We start from the raw sequence: 20,411 nt of genomic DNA on the forward strand, positions 1-20,411 counted from the left end.
ACTCAGGTATGTACCACTTATATAACTGGTGATATCATTACTTCAGGTATGTACCCTTATATAACCACAGACTCAGGTATGTACCACTTATATAACTGGTGATATCATTACTTCCACACAGACTCAGGTATGTACCACTTATATAACTGGTGATATCATTACTTCCACACAGACTCAGGTATGTACCACTTATATAACTGGTGATATCATTACTTCCACACAGACTCAGGTATGTACCACTTATATAACTGGTGATATCATTACTTCCCCACAGACACACAGACTTAGGTATGTACCACTTATATAACTGGTGATATCATTACTTCCACACAGACTCAGGTATGTACCACTTATATAACTGGTGATATCATTACTTCCCCACAGACTCAGGTATGTACCACTTATATAACTGGTGATATCATTACTTCCCCACAGACACAGACTCAGGTATGTACCACTTATATAACTGGTGATATCATTACTTCCCCACAGACTCAGGTATGTACCACTTATATAACTGGTGATATCATTACTTCCACACAGACTCAGGTATGTACCACTTATATAACTGGTGATATCATTACTTCCACACAGACTCAGGTATGTACCACTTATATAACTGGTGATATCATTACTTCCACACAGACTCAGGTATGTACCACTTATATAACTGGTGATATCATTACTTCCACACAGACACAGACTCAGGTATGTACCACTTATATAACTGGTGATATCATTACTTCCCCACAGACTCAGATATGTACCACTTATATAACTGGTGATATCATTACTTCCCCACAGACTCAGGTATGTACCACTTATATAACTGGTGATATCAATACTTCCACACAGACTCAGGTATGTACCACTTATATAACTGGTGATATCATTACTTCCCCACAGACTCAGGTATGTACCACTTATATAACTGGTGATATCATTACTTCCCCACAGACTCAGGTATGTACCACTTATATAACTGGTGATATCATTACTTCCCCACAGACTCAGGTATGTACCACTTATATAACTGGTGATATCATTACTTCCCCTCAGACTCAGGTATGTACCACTTATATAACTGGTGATATCATTACTTCCCCACAGACTCAGGTATGTACCACTTATATAACTGGTGATATCATTACTTCCCACAGACACAGACTCAGGTATGTACCACTTATATAACTGGTGATATCATTACTTCCACACAGACTCAGGTATGTACCACTTATATAACTGGTGATATAATTACTTCCACACAGACTCAGGTATGTACCACTTATATAACTGGTGATATCATTACTTCCACACAGACTCAGGTATGTACCACTTATATAACTGGTGATATCATTACTTCCACACAGACTCAGGTATGTACCACTTATATAACTGGTGATATCATTACTTCCCACAGACTCAGGTATGTACCACTTATATAACTGGTGATATCATTACTTCCCCACAGACTCAGGTATGTACCACTTATATAACTGGTGATATCATTACTTCCACACAGACTCAGGTATGTACCACTTATATAACTGGTGATATCATTACTTCCACACAGACACAGACTCAGGTATGTACCACTTATATAACTGGTGATATCATTACTTCCACACAGACTCAGATATGTACCACTTATATAACTGGTGATATCATTACTTCCCCCACAGACTCAGATATGTACCACTTATATAACTGGTGATATCATTACTTCCCCACAGACTCGGGTATGTACCACTTATATAACTGGTGATATAAATACTTCCACACAGACTCAGGTATGTACCACTTATATAACTGGTGATATCATTACTTCCCCACAGACACAGACTCAGGTATGTACCACTTATATAACTGGTGATATCATTACTTCCACACAGACTCAGGTATGTACCACTTATATAACTGGTGATATAATTACTTCCACACAGACTCAGGTATGTACCACTTATATAACTGGTGATATCATTACTTCCACACAGACTCAGGTATGTACCACTTATATAACTGGTGATATCATTACTTCCACACAGACTCAGGTATGTACCACTTATATAACTGGTGATATCATTACTTCCCCACAGACTCAGGTATGTACCACTTATATAACTGGTGATATCATTACTTCCACACAGACACACAGACTCAGGTATGTACCACTTATATAACTGGTGATATCATTACTTCCCACAGACACAGACACAGACTCAGGTATGTACCACTTATATAACTGGTGATATCATTACTTCCACACAGACACAGACTCAGGTATGTACCACTTATATAACTGGTGATATCATTACTTCCCCACATACACAGACTCAGGTATGTACCACTTATATAACTGGTGATATCATTACTTCCACACAGACTCAGGTATGTACCACTTATATAACTGGTGATATCATTACTTCCCCACAGACACAGACTCAGGTATGTACCACTTATATAACTGGTGATATCATTACTTCCCCACAGACACACAGACTCAGGTATGTACCACTTATATAACTGGTGATATCATTACTTCCACACAGACTCAGGTATGTACCACTTATATAACTGGTGATATCATTACTTCCCCACAGACTCAGGTATGTACCACTTATATAACTGGTGATATCATTACTTCCCCACAGACACAGACTCAGGTATGTACCACTTATATAACTGGTGATATCATTACTTCCCCACAGACACAGACTCAGGTATGTACCACTTATATAACTGGTGATATCATTACTTCCACACAGACACACAGAATCAGATATGTACCACTTATATAACTGGTGATATCATTACTTCCACACAGACTCAGGTATGTACCACTTATATAACTGGTGATATCATTACTTCCACACAGACTCAGGTATGTACCACTTATATAACTGGTGATATCATTACTTCCACACAGACTCAGGTATGTACCACTTATATAACTGGTGATATCATTACTTCCCCACAGACTCAGGTATGTACCACTTATATAACTGGTGATATCATTACTTCCACACAGACTCAGGTATGTACCACTTATATAACTGGTGATATCATTACTTCCCCACAGACACACAGACTCAGGTATGTACCACTTATATAACTGGTGATATCATTACTTCCCCACAGACTCAGGTATGTACCACTTATATAACTGGTGATATCATTACTTCCACACAGACTCAGGTATGTACCACTTATATAACTGGTGATATCATTACTTCCACACAGACTCAGGTATGTACCACTTATATAACTGGTGATATCATTACTTCCACACAGACACAGACTCAGGTATGTACCACTTATATAACTGGTGATATCATTACTTCCACACAGACTCAGATATGTACCACTTATATAACTGGTGATATCATTACTTCCCCACAGACTCAGATATATACCACTTATATAACTGGTGATATCATTACTTCCCCACAGACTCAGGTATGTACCACTTATATAACTGGTGATATCAATACTTCCACACAGACTCAGGTATGTACCACTTATATAACTGGTGATATCATTACTTCCCCACAGACTCAGGTATGTACCACTTATATAACTGGTGATATCATTACTTCCACACAGACTCAGGTATGTACCACTTATATAACTGGTGATATCATTACTTCCCCACAGACACAGACTCAGGTATGTACCACTTATATAACTGGTGATATCATTACTTCCACACAGACTCAGGTATGTACCACTTATATAACTGGTGATATCATTACTTCCACACAGACTCAGGTATGTACCACTTATATAACTGGTGATATCATTACTTCCACACAGACTCAGGTATGTACCACTTATATAACTGGTGATATCATTACTTCCACACAGACTCAGGTATGTACCACTTATATAACTGGTGATATCATTACTTCCCCACAGACTCAGGTATGTACCACTTATATAACTGGTGATATCATTACTTCCACACAGACACACAGACTCAGGTATGTACCACTTATATAACTGGTGATATCATTACTTCCACACAGACACACAGACTCAGGTATGTACCACTTATATAACTGGTGATATCATTACTTCCCCACAGACACACAGACTCAGGTATGTACCACTTATATAACTGGTGATATCATTACTTCCACACAGACACACAGACTCAGGTATGTACCACTTATATAACTGGTGATATCATTACTTCCACACAGACACACAGACTCAGGTATGTACCACTTTATATAACTGGTGATATCATTACTTCCCCTCAGACTCAGGTATGTACCACTTATATAACTGGTGATATCATTACTTCCCTACAGACACAGACTCAGGTATGTTCCACTTATATAACTGGTGATATCATTACTTCCACACAGACACACAGACTCAGGTATGTACCACTTATATAACTGGTGATATCATTACTTCCACACAGACACACAGACTCAGGTATGTACCACTTATATAACTGGTGATATCATTACTTCCCCTCAGACTCAGGTATGTACCACTTATATAACTGGTGATATCATTACTTCCCTACAGACACAGACTCAGGTATGTTCCACTTATATAACTGGTGATATCATTACTTCCCCACAGACTCAGGTATGTACCACTTATATAACTGGTGATATCATTACTTCCCCACAGACTCAGGTATGTTCCACTTATATAACTGGTGATATCATTACTTCCCTACAGACACAGACTCAGGTATGTACCACTTATATAACTGGTGATATCATTACTTCCCCACAGACACACAGACTCAGGTATGTTCCACTTATATAACTGGTGATATCATTACTTCCACACAGACTCAGATATGTACCACTTATATAACTGGTGATATCATTACTTCCACACAGACTCAGGTATGTACCACTTATATAACTGGTGATATCATTACTTCCACACAGACACAGACTCAGGTATGTACCACTTATATAACTGGTGATATCATTACTTCCACACAGACTCAGGTATGTACCACTTATATAACTGGTGATATCATTACTTCCCCACAGACTCAGGTATGTACCACTTATATAACTGGTGATATCATTACTTCCACACAGACTCAGGTATGTACCACTTATATAACTGGTGATATCATTACTTCACACAGACTCAGGTATGTACCACTTATATAACTGGTGATATCATTACTTCCACACAGACTCAGGTATGTACCACTTATATAACTGGTGATATCATTACTTCCCCACAGACACACAGACTTAGGTATGTACCACTTATATAACTGGTGATATCATTACTTCCACACAGACTCAGGTATGTACCACTTATATAACTGGTGATATCATTACTTCCCCACAGACTCAGGTATGTACCACTTATATAACTGGTGATATCATTACTTCCCCACAGACACAGACTCAGGTATGTACCACTTATATAACTGGTGATATCATTACTTCCACACAGACTCAGGTATGTACCACTTATATAACTGGTGATATCATTACTTCCACACAGACTCAGGTATGTACCACTTATATAACTGGTGATATCATTACTTCCACACAGACTCAGGTATGTACCACTTATATAACTGGTGATATCATTACTTCCACACAGACTCAGGTATGTACCACTTATATAACTGGTGATATCATTACTTCCCCACAGACTCAGGTATGTACCACTTATATAACTGGTGATATCATTACTTCCCCACAGACTCAGGTATGTACCACTTATATAACTGGTGATATCATTACTTCCACACAGACTCAGGTATGTACCACTTATATAACTGGTGATATCATTACTTCCACACAGACTCAGGTATGTACCACTTATATAACTGGTGATATCATTACTTCCACACAGACACAGACTCAGGTATGTACCACTTATATAACTGGTGATATCATTACTTCCACACAGACTCAGATATGTACCACTTATATAACTGGTGATATCATTACTTCCCCACAGACTCAGATATGTACCACTTATATAACTGGTGATATCATTACTTCCCCACAGACTCAGGTATGTACCACTTATATAACTGGTGATATCATTACTTCCACACAGACTCAGGTATGTACCACTTATATAACTGGTGATATCATTACTTCCCCACAGACACAGACTCAGGTATGTACCACTTATATAACTGGTGATATCATTACTTCCACACAGACTCAGGTATGTACCACTTATATAACTGGTGATATAATTACTTCCACACAGACTCAGGTATGTACCACTTATATAACTGGTGATATCATTACTTCCACACAGACTCAGGTATGTACCACTTATATAACTGGTGATATCATTACTTCCACACAGACTCAGGTATGTACCACTTATATAACTGGTGATATCATTACTTCCCCCACAGACTCAGGTATGTACCACTTATATAACTGGTGATATCATTACTTCCACACAGACAGACATGTACCACTTATATAACTGGTGATATCATTACTTCACAGACACAGACTCAGGTATGTACCACTTATATAACTGGTGATATCATTACTTCCCACAGACACAGACTCAGGTATGTACCACTTATATAACTGGTGATATCATTACTTCCCCCACAGACACAGACTCAGGTATGTACCACTTATATAACTGGTGATATCATTACTTCCCCACAGACACAGACTCAGGTATGTACCACTTATATAACTGGTGATATCATTACTTCCACACAGACTCAGGTATGTACCACCATATAACTGGTGATATATACTTAACTGGTGACAGACACAGACTCAGGTATGTACCACTTATATAACTGGTGATATCATTACTTCCCACAGACACACAGACTCAGGTATGTACCACTTATATAACTGGTGATATCATTACTTCCCCACAGACACAGACTCAGGTATGTACCACTTATATAACTGGTGATATCATTACTTCCACACAGACACAGACTCAGGTATGTACCACTTATATAACTGGTGATATCATTACTTCAGGTATGTACCCACATACACAGACTCAGGTATGTACCACTTATATAACTGGTGATATCATTACTTCCACACAGACTCAGGTATGTACCACTTATATAACTGGTGATATCATTACTTCCCCACAGACACAGACTCAGGTATGTACCACTTATATAACTGGTGATATCATTACTTCCCCACAGACACACAGACTCAGGTATGTACCACTTATATAACTGGTGATATCATTACTTCCACACAGACTCAGGTATGTACCACTTATATAACTGGTGATATCAGGTATGTACCACTTATATAATTACTTCTTATATAACCCACAGACTCAGGTATGTACCACTTATATAACTGGTGATATCATTACTTCCCCACAGACAGACTCAGTATGTATGTACCACTTATATAACTGGTGATATCATTACTTCCCCACAGACACAGACTCAGGTATGTACCACTTATATAACTGGTGATATCATTACTTCACACAGACACAGACACACAGACTCAGATATGTACCACTTATATAACTGGTGATATCATTACTTCCCCACACAGACTCAGGTATGTACCACTTATATAACTGGTGATATCATTACTTCCACACAGACTCAGGTATGTACCACTTATATAACTGGTGATATCATTACTTCCCCACAGACACACAGACTCAGGTATGTACCACTTATATAACTGGTGATATCATTACTTGATATCATTACTTCCACACAGACTCAGGTATGTACCACTTATATAACTGGTGATATCATTACTTCCACACAGACTCAGGTATGTACCACTTATATAACTGGTGATATCATTACTTCACCCACAGACTCAGGTATGTACCACTTATATAACTGGTGATATCATTACTTCCACACAGACTCAGGTATGTACCACTTATATAACTGGTGATATCATTACTTCCACACAGACTCAGGTATGTACCACTTATATAACTGGTGATATCATTACTTCCCCACAGACTCAGGTATGTACCACTTATATAACTGGTGATATCATTACTTCCCCACAGACTCAGGTATGTACCACTTATATAACTGGTGATATCATTACTTCCCCACAGACAGGTATGTACACTTATATAACAGACTCAGGTATGTACCACTTATATAACTGGTGATATCATTACTTCCACACAGACTCAGGTATGTACCACTTATATAACTGGTGATATCATTACTTCCACACAGACTCAGGTATGTACCACTTATATAACTGGTGATATCATTACTTCCACACAGACTCAGGTATGTACCACTTATATAACTGGTGATATCATTACTTCCACACAGACTCAGGTATGTACCACTTATATAACTGGTGATATCATTACTTCCACACAGACTCAGGTATGTACCACTTATATAACTGGTGATATCATTACTTCCACACAGACTCAGGTATGTACCACTTATATAACTGGTGATATCATTACTTCCACCACAGACTCAGGTATGTACTTATATAACTGGTGATATCATTACTTCCCCACAGACTCAGGTATGTACCACTTATATAACTGGTGATATCATTACTTCCACACAGACACAGACTCAGGTATGTACCACTTATATAACTGGTGATATCATTACTTCCACACAGACACACAGACTCAGGTATGTACCACTTATATAACTGGTGATATCATTACTTCCACACAGACACACAGACTCAGGTATGTACCACTTATATAACTGGTGATATCATTACTTCCACACAGACACACAGACTCAGGTATGTACCACTTATATAACTGGTGATATCATTACTTCCACAGACACACAGACTCAGGTATGTACCCTTATATAACAGACACAGACTCAGGTATGTACCACTTATATAACTGGTGATATCATTACTTCCCACACAGACACAGACTCAGGTATGTACCACTTATATAACTGGTGATATCATTCCCCACACAGACACACAGACTCTTCCCCACATACACAGACTCAGGTATGTACCACTTATATAACTGGTGATATCATTACTTCCCCACATACACAGACTCAGGTATGTACCACTTATATAACTGGTGATATCATTACTTCCCCACAGACACAGACTCAGGTATGTACCACTTATATAACTGGTGATATCATTACTTCCACACAGACACACAGACTCAGGTATGTACCACTTATATAACTGGTGATATCATTACTTCCCCACAGACTCAGGTATGTACCACTTATATAACTGGTGATATCATTACTTCCCCACAGACACAGACTCAGGTATGTACCACTTATATAACTGGTGATATCATTACTTCCCCACAGACTCAGGTATGTACCACTTATATAACTGGTGATATCATTACTTCCCCACAGACTCAGGTATGTACCACTTATATAACTGGTGATATCATTACTTCCCCACAGACTCAGGTATGTACCACTTATATAACTGGTGATATCATTACTTCCACACAGACACACAGACTCAGGTATGTACCACTTATATAACTGGTGATATCATTACTTCCCCACAGACACAGACTCAGGTATGTACCACTTATATAACTGGTGATATCATTACTTCCCCACAGACACACAGACTCAGGTATGTACCACTTATATAACTGGTGATATCATTACTTCCACACAGACTCAGGTATGTACCACTTATATAACTGGTGATATCATTACTTCCCCACAGACTCAGGTATGTACCACTTATATAACTGGTGATATCATTACTTCCCCACTGATATCATGAGGCCATTTTAATCTGCTACAACAGCTTTCTCCTTTCATCAATGGGGACGAGAAACTGCACAAGAACAGTCACTTAGTAGTGACTGTGAGCTCAGTGAAAAAGCTGATTCTGCCAACTCTAACTCTCTCTCTCCCCTTCTATCTCTCCCTTCTATCTCTCTCTCTCTCTCCTCCTTCTCTCTCTATTTCTCTCTCTCCCCGTCTATATATCTCTCTCCCCGTCTATATATCTCTCTCCCCCTATCTCCCCCTTCTCTCTCTCTCTCTCTCTCTCTCTCTCTCTCTCTCTCTCTCTCTCTCTCTCTCTCTCTCTCTCTCTCTCTCTCTCTCTCTCTCTCTCCCCTTCTATCTCTCTCTATCTCCCCTTCTATCTCTCTCTCTCTCTCCTCCTTCTCTCTCTCCCCTTCTATATCTCTCTCTCCCCGTCTATATATCTCTCTCCCCTATCTCCCCTTCTATCTCTCTCTCTCTCTCTCTCTCTCTCTATTTCTCTCTCTCCCCTTCTATATCTCTCTATCTCCCCCTTCTCTCTCTCTCCCCCTTCTCTCTCTATTTCTCTCTCTCCCCTTCTATCTCTCTCTCTCCTTCTCTCTCTATTTCTCTCTCCCCTTCTATATCTCTCTCTCCCCTTCTATCTCTCTCTCTCCCCCTTCTATCTCTCTCTCTCCCCCTTCTATATCTCTCTCTCTCCCCCTTCTCTCTCTCTCTCTCTCTCTCTCCCCTTGTCTTTCCCTCTCTCATCACAGAGTGGGTGTAGTTAAACAAACATCCCACTTCCAGAGGATGTCCGACACTCCTTCACTCCTGCAGCTGTATCAGCTACTTAACATAACCCCAGTAAGTCAGTCTCTTGTTCATTCCATTGTGTGTGTGTGGGTGTCATTCCACACTGGTATGCAGGGCAGGCTGGCTGTCCAGGCCGGGGCCCAGACACAGACCTGTTGTTCTGTAGGCATGAAGGAGGCTCTGCTCTACTCTACTCTCTGCCTCTCTCTCCCTATCCCTTTCCCTTTCCCTCTGCTCTCTCTCTCTCTCTCTCTCTCTCTCTCTCTCTCTCTCTCTCTCTCTCTCTCTCTCTCTCTCTCCCTGTCCCTCTGCTCTCTCTCCCTGCCCCTCTGCTCTCTCTCTCTCTCTCTCTCTCTCTCTCTCTCTCTCTCTCTCTCTCTCTCCCCCTGCCCCTCTGCTCTCTCTCTCTCTCTCTCTCTCTCTCTCTCTCTCTCTCTCTCTCTCTCTCTCTCTCTCCCTGCCCCTCTGCTCTCTCTCTCTCTCTCCCTGCCCCTCTGCTCTCTCTCTCTCTCCCTGCCCCCTCTGCTCTCTGTCTCTCTCTCTCCCTGCCCTCTGCTCTTTGTCTCCCTCTCTCCCTGCCCCCCTACTCTCTCTCTCTCTGCCCCTCTGCTCTCTCTCCCTGCCCCTCTGCTCTGTCTCCCTCTCTCTCCCTGCCCCTCTGCTCTCTGTCTCTCTCTCTCCCTGCCCTTCTGCTCTCTCTCTCTCCCTGCCCCTCTGCTCTCTCTCTCTGCCCCTCTGCTCTGTCTCTCTCACCCTGCCCCTCTGCTCTCTCACCCTGCCCCTCTGCTCTCACTCTCTGCCCCTCTGCTCTTTGTCTCTCTCTCACCCTGCCCCTCTGCTCGCTCACCCTGCCCCTCTGCTCTCTCTCTCTGCCCCTCTGCTCTTTGTCTCTCTCTCACCCTGCCCCTCTGCTCTCTTTCTCTGCCCCTCTGCTCTTTGTCTCTCTCTCACCCTGCCCCTCTGCTCTCTCACTGCGTCTCTGCTCTCTCTCTCTGCCCCTCTGCTCTGTCTCTCTCCCCCTATACAGTATAGTACATAGGGCTCTGTTTGGGACTCAGTCTGTTCCTCTCAGCCACTGAGCCAGTTGTCTGTCTGCGCTGTGACTATGTGTCCACTCCCTTTCCTTTCCTGTGTTCTCATAGCGTCATCCTATTGCAGTGTGAACCAGAGCCCTGTAGTTAGAGAGTTCCTGCATTATGATGCATTTACATGACACTTCAACATTCTATGGCAGCGAGCTGGCGCATCCCCAGAGAAATGATTTAGTGTAGAGGTGCTGATTAAAGGGGAATCAACTGCAAGCTATAAAACTACACGGACTACAGGCTAGCATCATCCTACTGTACTGTCTACTACACGGACTACAGGCTAGCATCATCCTACTGTACTGTCTACTACACAGACTACAGGCTAGCATCATCCTACTGTACTGTCTACTACACAGACTACAGGCTAGCATCATCCTACTGTAATGTCTACTACACAGACTACAGGCTAGCATCATCCTACTGTAATGTCTACTACACAGACTACAGGCTAGCATCATCCTACTGTACTGTCTACTACACGGAATACAGGCTAGCATCATCCTACTGTAATGTCTACTACACAGACTACAGGCTAGCATCATCCTACTGTACTGTCTACTACACAGACTACAGGCTAGCATCATCCTACTGTACTGTCTACTACACAGACTACAGGCTAGCATCATCCTACTGTAATGTCTACTACACAGACTACAGGCTAGCATCATCCTACTGTAATGTCTACTACACAGACTACAGGCTAGCATCATCCTACTGTACTATCTACTACACAGACTACAGGCTAGCATCATCCTACTGTACTGTCTACTACACAGACTACAGGCTAGCATCATCCTACTGTACTGTCTACTACACAGACTACAGGCTAGCATCATCCTACTGTACTGTCTACTACACAGACTACAGGCTAGCATCATCCTACTGTACTGTCTACTACACAGACTACAGGCTAGCATCATCCTACTGTACTGTCTACTACACAGACTACAGGCTAGCATCATCCTACTGTACTGTCTACTACACAGACTACAGGCTAGCATTATCCTACTGTACTGTCTACTACACAGACGACAGGCTAGCATCATCCTACTGTACTGTCTACTACACAGACTACAGGCTAGCATCATCCTACTGTACTGTCTACTACACAAACTACAGGCTAGCATCATCCTACTGTACTGTCTACTACACAGACTACAGGCTAGCATCATCCTACTGTACTGTCTACTACACAGACTACAGGCTAGCATCATCCTACTGTACTGTCTACTACACAGACTACAGGCTAGCATCATCCTACTGTACTGTCTACTACACAGACTACAGGCTAGCATCATCCTACTGTACTGTCTACTACACAGACTACAGGCTAGCATTATCCTACTGTACTGTCTACTACACAGACGACAGGCTAGCATCATCCTACTGTACTGTCTACTACACAGACTACAGGCTAGCATCATCCTACTGTACTGTCTACTACACAAACTACAGGCTAGCATCATCCTACTGTACTGTCTACTACACAGACTACAGGCTAGCATCATCCTACTGTACTGTCTACTACACAGACTACAGGCTAGCATCATCCTACTGTACTGTCTACTACACAGACTACAGGCTAGCATCATCCTACTGTAATGTCTACTACACAGACTACAGGCTAGCATCATCCTACTGTACTGTCTACTACACAGACTACAGGCTAGCATCATCCTACTGTACTGTCTACTGTACTGGTGTTGTGGTCGGTGTTGGTGTTGTGGTTGGTGTTGTGGTCGGTGTTGTGGTCGGTGTTGTGGTCGGTGTTGTGGTCGGTGTTGTGGTTGGTGTTGTGGTCGGTGTTGTGGTCGGTGTTGTGGTCGGTGTTGTGGTTGGTGTTGTGGTTGGTGTTGTGGTTGGTGTTGCGGTTGGTGTTGTGGTCGGTGTTGTGGTCGGTGTTGTGGTTGGTGTTGTGGTTGGTGTTGTGATTGTGGTTGGTGTTGGTGTTGTGGTTGGGGTTGTGGTTGGTGTTGTGGTTGTGCTTGTAGTTGGTGTTGTGGTTGGTGTTGTGGTTGGTGTTGTGGTTGGTGTTGTGGTTGTGATTGTGGTTGGTGTTGTGATTGTGGTTGGTGTTGTGATTGTGGTTGTAGTTGTGGTCGGTGTTGGTGTTGTGGTCGGTGTTGGTGTTGTGGTCGGTGTTGGTGTTGTGGTCGGTGTTGTGGTCGGTGTTGGTGTTGTGGTTGGTGTTGTGGTTGTAGTTGTGGTCGGTGTTGGTGTTGTGGTCGGTGTTGGTGTTGTGGTTGGTGTTGTGGTCAGTGTTGTGGTCGGTGTTGGTGTTGTGGTTGGTGTTGTGGTTGGTGTTGTGGTTGTAGTTGTGGTTGTAGTTGTGGTCGGTGTTGTGGTCGGTGTTGTGGTTGGTGTTGGTGTTGTGGTTGGTGTTGTGGTTGTGATTGTGGTTGGTGTTGTGATTGTGGTTGGTGTTGAGATTGTGGTTGGTGTTGTGATTGGTGTTGTGATTGTGGTTGGTGTTGTGGTTGTGGTTGGTGTTGTGGTTGGTGTTGTGATTGTGGTTGGTGTTGTGGTTGGTGTTGTGGTTGGTGTTGTGGTTGTAGTTGTGGTTGTAGTTGTGGTCGGTGTTGTGGTCGGTGTTGGTGTTGTGGTTGGTGTTGTGGTCAGTGTTGTGGTCGGTGTTGGTGTTGTGGTTGGTGTTGTGGTTGGTATTGTGGTTGGTGTTGTGGTTGTAGTTGTGGTTGTAGTTGTGGTCGGTGTTGTGGTCGGTGTTGTGGTCGGTGTTGTGGTTGGTGTTGGCGTTGTGGTTGGTGTTGTGGTTGTGATTGTGGTTGGTGTTGTGATTGTGGTTGGTGTTGAGATTGTGGTTGGTGTTGTGATTGGTGTTGTGATTGTGGTTGGTGTTGTGGTTGTGGTTGGTGTTGTGGTTGGTGTTGTGATTGTGGTTGGTGTTGTGATTGTGGTTGGTGTTGTGATTGTGGTTGGGGTTGTGGTTGGTGTTGTGATTGTGGTTGGTGTTGTGGTTGGTGTTGTGGCTGGTGTTGTGGTTGGTGTTGTGATTGTGGTTGTGGTTGGTGTTGTGGTTGTGCTTGTAGTTGGTGTTGTGGTTGTAGTTGGTGTTGTGCTTGTAGTTGGTGTTGGTGTTGTGGTTGGTGTTGTGGTTGGTGTTGTGGTTGTGATTGTGGTTGGTGTTGTGATTGTGGTTGGTGTTGTGATTGTGGTTGGTGTTGTGATTGTGGTTGGTGTTGTGATTGTGGTTGGTGTTGTGATTGTGGTTGTGGTTGGTGTTGTGGCTGGTGTTGTGGTTGGTGTTGTGATTGTGGTTGGTGTTGTGGTTGGTGTTGTGGTTGGTGTTGTGGTTGGTGTTGGTGTTGTGATTGTGGTTGGTGTTGTGGTTGGTGTTGGTGTTGTGGTTGGTGTTGTGGTTGGTGTTGTGGTTGGTGTTGTGATTGTGGTTGGTGTTGTGGTTGGTGTTGTGGTTGGTGTTGTGGTTGGTGTTGTGGTTGGTGTTGTGGTTGGTGTTGTGGTTGGTGTTGCGGTTGGTGTTGTGGTTGGTGTTGTGGTTGGTGTTGCGGTTGGTGTTGCGGTTGGTGTTGCGGTTGGTGTTGTGGTTGTGTACCTTTAGGTAGTAGACCAGCAGCTCATTGAGGGCGGGGTCTGCATTCAGGTTGACCAGGAAGCACTTGTCATCTCCAACTTTGATCCCAGACGTCTCCAGGGAGATCCCCATACTCTCTAACTGCTGCTGACGCTCCTGTGGAAATACAACAAACACATGTCATTTTACCTCTGCACAGACATTTACTACCAACGGTTTAGTCCTTGTGATATGAATGTGCTAAATGAATGTGAGTGAGTGTGTAGGTTACCGTAGCAATCTCCTCTGTGTTGCGTAGTTTCTGCTCCCAGGTAACGGTCATCTCCTGGATCAGCTTCTCTGACTCCTGAAGCCTCTCCTTCAGCTCTGGAGCCTTTAGAGACTGGAACATAGACACACAGAGACACACACGGACCAGTCAGAACGGACCAGCCAGGACGGACCAGCCAGGACGGACCAGCCAGGACGGATCAGCCAGGACAGACCAGCCAGGACGGACCAGCGAGAACGGACCAGCCAGAACGGACCAGTCAGCACGGACAGCCAGAACGGAACAGACAAAACGGACCAGTCAGATAGGACCAGCCAGGACAGACCAGTCAGGACGGAACAGTCAGAACGGACCAGCCAGGACGGACCAGCCAGAACGGACCAGTCAGGACGGACCAGCCAGGACGGACCAGCCAGGACGGAACAGCCAGGACAGACCAGCCAGGACGGAACAGACAAAACGGACCAGTCAGATAGGACCAGCCAGGACAGACCAGTCAGGACGGAACAGTCAGAACGGACCAGCCAGGACGGACCAGCCAGGACGTACCAGTCAGGACGGACCAGCCAGGACGGACCAGCCAGGACGGACCAGCCAGGACGGACCAGCCAGAACGGAACAGTCAAAACGGACCAGCCAGGACGGACCAGTCAGGACGGACCAGTCAGATCGGACCAGCCAGGACAGACCAGTCAGAAAGGACCAGTCAGGATGGACCAGCCAGGACGGACCAGCCAGGACGTACCAGTCTGGATGGACCAGCCAGGACGGACCAGCCAGGACGGACCAGCCAGGACGTACGTGTGTGTGTGCGGTATGTGTGTGTGTGTGTGTGTGTGCGCGTCTGTGTGTGTCTCCTACCTCAGCCTGAGAGAGCTGTACTCTGAGTTTCTCCACTTCCTCCCGGAGCTCTCTGATGATCCGTGCGTTGGGGTCTTCATTGACGACGGCGTGGTTGACGATCCTCTTGGCGCGGTCTGCGTAACGCAGCGTGGACAACGTCTCCTCGTAGTTATCAGCTGCTGGGCTCACCGTGGCGATCATACACGTCTTACTGTTGCCACCCAGGTTGTCCTGGCAACACCGAGGGAGGGATAGGAACAAACAGTTGAATTGATAGACAGTTATAATGTAGACTTCAGTGTTGGGGAATGTGAACAGTTCGAGCTAGTACCGCAGTTGTTTCTGTAACAGCAGTGGAAAGAGAATATTATTGATATTCCTTACATTACTACATACACACCTATGACCAATAATCAATAGACAGTACAGCTAGGACCAGAGTGATAGGAGGTGTGTAGGTACCCTGATCAATAGACAGTACAGCTAGGACCAGAGTGATAGGAGGTGTGTAGGTACCCTGATCAATAGACAGTACAGCTAGGACCAGAGTGACAGGAGGTGTGTAGGTACCCTGATCAATAGACAGTACAGCTAGGACCAGAGTGACAGGAGGTGTGTAGGTACCCTGATCAATAGACAGTACAGCTAGGACCAGAATGATAGGAGGTGTGTGTTAGTACCCTGATCAATAGACAGTACAGCTAGGACCAGAGTGACAGGAGGTGTGTGTTAGTACCCTGATCAATAGACAGTACAGCTAGGACCAGAGTGACAGGAGGTGTGTGTTAGTACCCTGATCAATAGACAGTACAGCTAGGACCAGAATGATAGGAGGTGTGTAGGTACCCTGATCAATAGACAGTACAGCTAGGACCAGAGTGATAGGAGGTGTGTAGGTACCCTGATCAATAGACAGTACAGCTAGGACCAGAGTGACAGGAGGTGCGTGTTAGTACCCTGATCAATAGACAGTACAGCTAGGACCAGAGTGACAGGAGGTGTGTGTTAGTACCCTGATCAATAGACAGTACAGCTAGGACCAGAATGATAGGAGGTGTGTAGGTACCCTGATCAATAGACAGTACAGCTAGGACCAGAGTGATAGGAGGTGTGTAGGTACCCTGATCAATAGACAGTACAGCTAGGACCAGAGTGACAGGAGGTGTGTAGGTACCCTGATCAATAGACAGTACAGCTAGGACCAGAGTGATAGGAGGTGTGTAGGTACCCTGATCAATAGACAGTACAGCTAGGACCAGAGTGATAGGAGGTGTGTAGGTACCCTGATCAATAGACAGTACAGCTAGGACCAGAGTGACAGGAGGTGTGTAGGTACCCTGATCAATAGACAGTACAGCTAGGACCAGAGTGACAGGAGGTGTGTAGGTACCCTGATCAATAGACAGTACAGCTAGGACCAGAATGATAGGAGGTGTGTGTTAGTACCCTGATCAATAGACAGTACAGCTAGGACCAGAGTGACAGGAGGTGTGTGTTAGTACCCTGATCAATAGACAGTACAGCTAGGACCAGAGTGACAGGAGGTGTGTGTTAGTACCCTGATCAATAGACAGTACAGCTAGGACCAGAATGATAGGAGGTGTGTAGGTACCCTGATCAATAGACAGTACAGCTAGGACCAGAGTGATAGGAGGTGTGTAGGTACCCTGATCAATAGACAGTACAGCTAGGACCAGAGTGACAGGAGGTGCGTGTTAGTACCCTGATCAATAGACAGTACAGCTAGGACCAGAGTGACAGGAGGTGTGTGTTAGTACCCTGATCAATAGACAGTACAGCTAGGACCAGAATGATAGGAGGTGTGTAGGTACCCTGATCAATAGACAGTACAGCTAGGACCAGAGTGATAGGAGGTGTGTGTGTAGGTACCCTGATCAATAGACAGTACAGCTAGGACCAGAATGATAGGAGGTGTGTAGGTACCCTGATCAATAGACAGTACAGCTAGGACCAGAGTGATAGGAGGTGTGTAGGTACCCTGATCAATAGACAGTACAGCTAGGACCAGAGTGATAGGAGGTGTGTGTTAGTACCCTGATCAATAGACAGTACAGCTAGGACCAGAGTGACAGGAGGTGTGTGTTAGTACCCTGATCAATAGACAGTACAGCTAGGACCAGAGTGATAGGAGGTGTGTGTTAGTACACTGATCAATAGACAGTACAGCTAGGACCAGAGTGACAGGAGGTGTGTGTTAGTACCCTGATCAATGGACAGTACAGCTAGGACCAGAGTGATAGGAGGTGTGTTAGTACCCTGATCAATAGACAGTACAGCTAGGACCAGAGTGATAGGAGGTGTGTGTTAGTACCCTGATCAATAGACCGTACAGCTAGGACCAGAGTGGTAGGAGATGTGTGTTAGTACCCTGATCAATAGACAGTACAGCTAGGACCAGAGTGATAGGAGGTGTGTGTTAGTACAGACCTTGAGAAGCCAGGTGAGGACAGAGTCTCTGTAAGGAACAAACTTATTCTTCCCCCCCTTCCCCGCAGACTGGTCCGCCAGCGCAGAGATCACACAGCCCAGTGTGGTAAGAGACCTGCACACACACACACACACACACACACACACACACACACACACACACACACACACACACACACACACACACACACACACACACACACACACACACACACACACACACACACACACACACACACACACACACACACACACACACACACACACACACACACACACACACACACACAGGGGGAAAGACACTCAACATACCTCCATGATATATCCTGATATACATGTCTTGCATCAGAGAGTCATCAACCAATGAAACATGTCTAAAACAGGATTTCACAGTTTCATAAAACCAACAGAAGTTTACTTCCTGTATTACAGTGACTATCATCATATGATCCATTACATTTACTGAACATAACAGCTAAACAGTAGAGGTATTGGATGTTAACAGTAGAGGTATTGGATGTTAACAGTAGAGGTAATGGATGTTAACAGTAGAGGTATTGGATGTTAACAGTAGATCCTCCTCTCCACCCTCTCCGAGTTGGGCATCTCCGGCGCGGCCCACGCTTGGATTGCGTCCTACCTGACAGGTCGCTCCTACCAGGTGGCGTGGCGAGAATCTGTCTCCTCACCACGCGCTCTCACCACTGGTGTCCCCCAGGGCTCTGTTCTTGGCCCTCTCCTATTCTCGCTATACACCAAGTCACTTGGCTCTGTCATAACCTCACATGGTCTCTCTTATCATTGCTATGCAGACGACACACAATTAATCTTCTCCTTTCCCCCTTCTGATGACCAGGTGGCGAATCGCATCTCTGCATGTCTGGCAGACATATCAGTGTGGATGACGGATCACCACCTCAAGCTGAACCTCGGCAAGACGGAGCTGCTCTTCCTCCCGGGGAAGGACTGCCCGTTCCATGATCTCGCCATCACGGTTGACAACTCCATTGTGTCCTCCTCCCAGAGCGCCAAGAACCTTGGCGTGATCCTGGACAACACCCTGTCGTTCTCAACCAACATCAAGGCGTTGGCCCGTTCCTGTAGGTTCATGCTCTACAACATCCGCAGAGTACGACCCTGCCTCACACAGGAAGCGGCGCAGGTCCTAATCCAGGCACTTGTCATCTCCCGTCTGGATTACTGCAACTCGCTGTTGGCTGGGCTCCCTGCCTGTGCCATTAAACCCCTTCAACTCATCCAGAACGCCGCAGCCCGTCTGGTGTTCAACCTTCCCAAGTTCTCTCACGTCACCCCGCTCCTCCGTTCTCTCCACTGGCTTCCAGTTGAAGCTCGCATCCGCTACAAGACCATGGTGCTTGCCTACGGAGCTGTGAGGGGAACGGCACCTCAGTACCTCCAGGCTCTGATCAGGCCCTACACCCAAACAAGGGCACTGCGTTCATCCACCTCTGGCCTGCTCGCCTCCCTACCACTGAGGAAGTACAGCTCCCGCTCAGCCCAGTCAAAACTGTTCGCTGCCCTGGCCCCCCAATGGTGGAACAAACTCCCTCACGACGCCAGGACAGCGGAGTCAATCACCACCTTCCGGAGACACCTGAAACCCCACCTCTTTAAGGAATACCTAGGATAGGATAAGTAATCCCTCTCACCCCCCTTAAGTTTTAGATGCACTATTGTAAAGTGACT

The 20,411-nt window shown here is 44.7% G+C and overlaps 1 protein-coding gene across 1 annotated transcript in view; it reads right to left on the reverse strand.

The window, feature by feature from the left end:
• The window catches only part of LOC124023634 (kinesin-like protein KIF13A), a gene marked incomplete at its 3' end in the record, with an annotated part of 91,069 nt that overhangs the window by 18,779 nt on the left and 51,879 nt on the right, over positions 1 to 20,411 (reverse strand). The window contains 4 exon segments of the mRNA XM_046337992.1: positions 15,164 to 15,298; positions 15,414 to 15,524; positions 16,275 to 16,487; positions 18,705 to 18,819. Of these exon segments, the coding sequence (XP_046193948.1) occupies positions 15,164 to 15,298; positions 15,414 to 15,524; positions 16,275 to 16,487; positions 18,705 to 18,819 (574 nt within the window).

The sequence above is a fragment of the Oncorhynchus gorbuscha genome, unplaced genomic scaffold (genome assembly GCF_021184085.1).
Source record: "Oncorhynchus gorbuscha isolate QuinsamMale2020 ecotype Even-year unplaced genomic scaffold, OgorEven_v1.0 Un_scaffold_1661, whole genome shotgun sequence".
In the NCBI taxonomy this organism is placed as follows: Eukaryota; Metazoa; Chordata; class Actinopteri; order Salmoniformes; family Salmonidae; genus Oncorhynchus; species Oncorhynchus gorbuscha.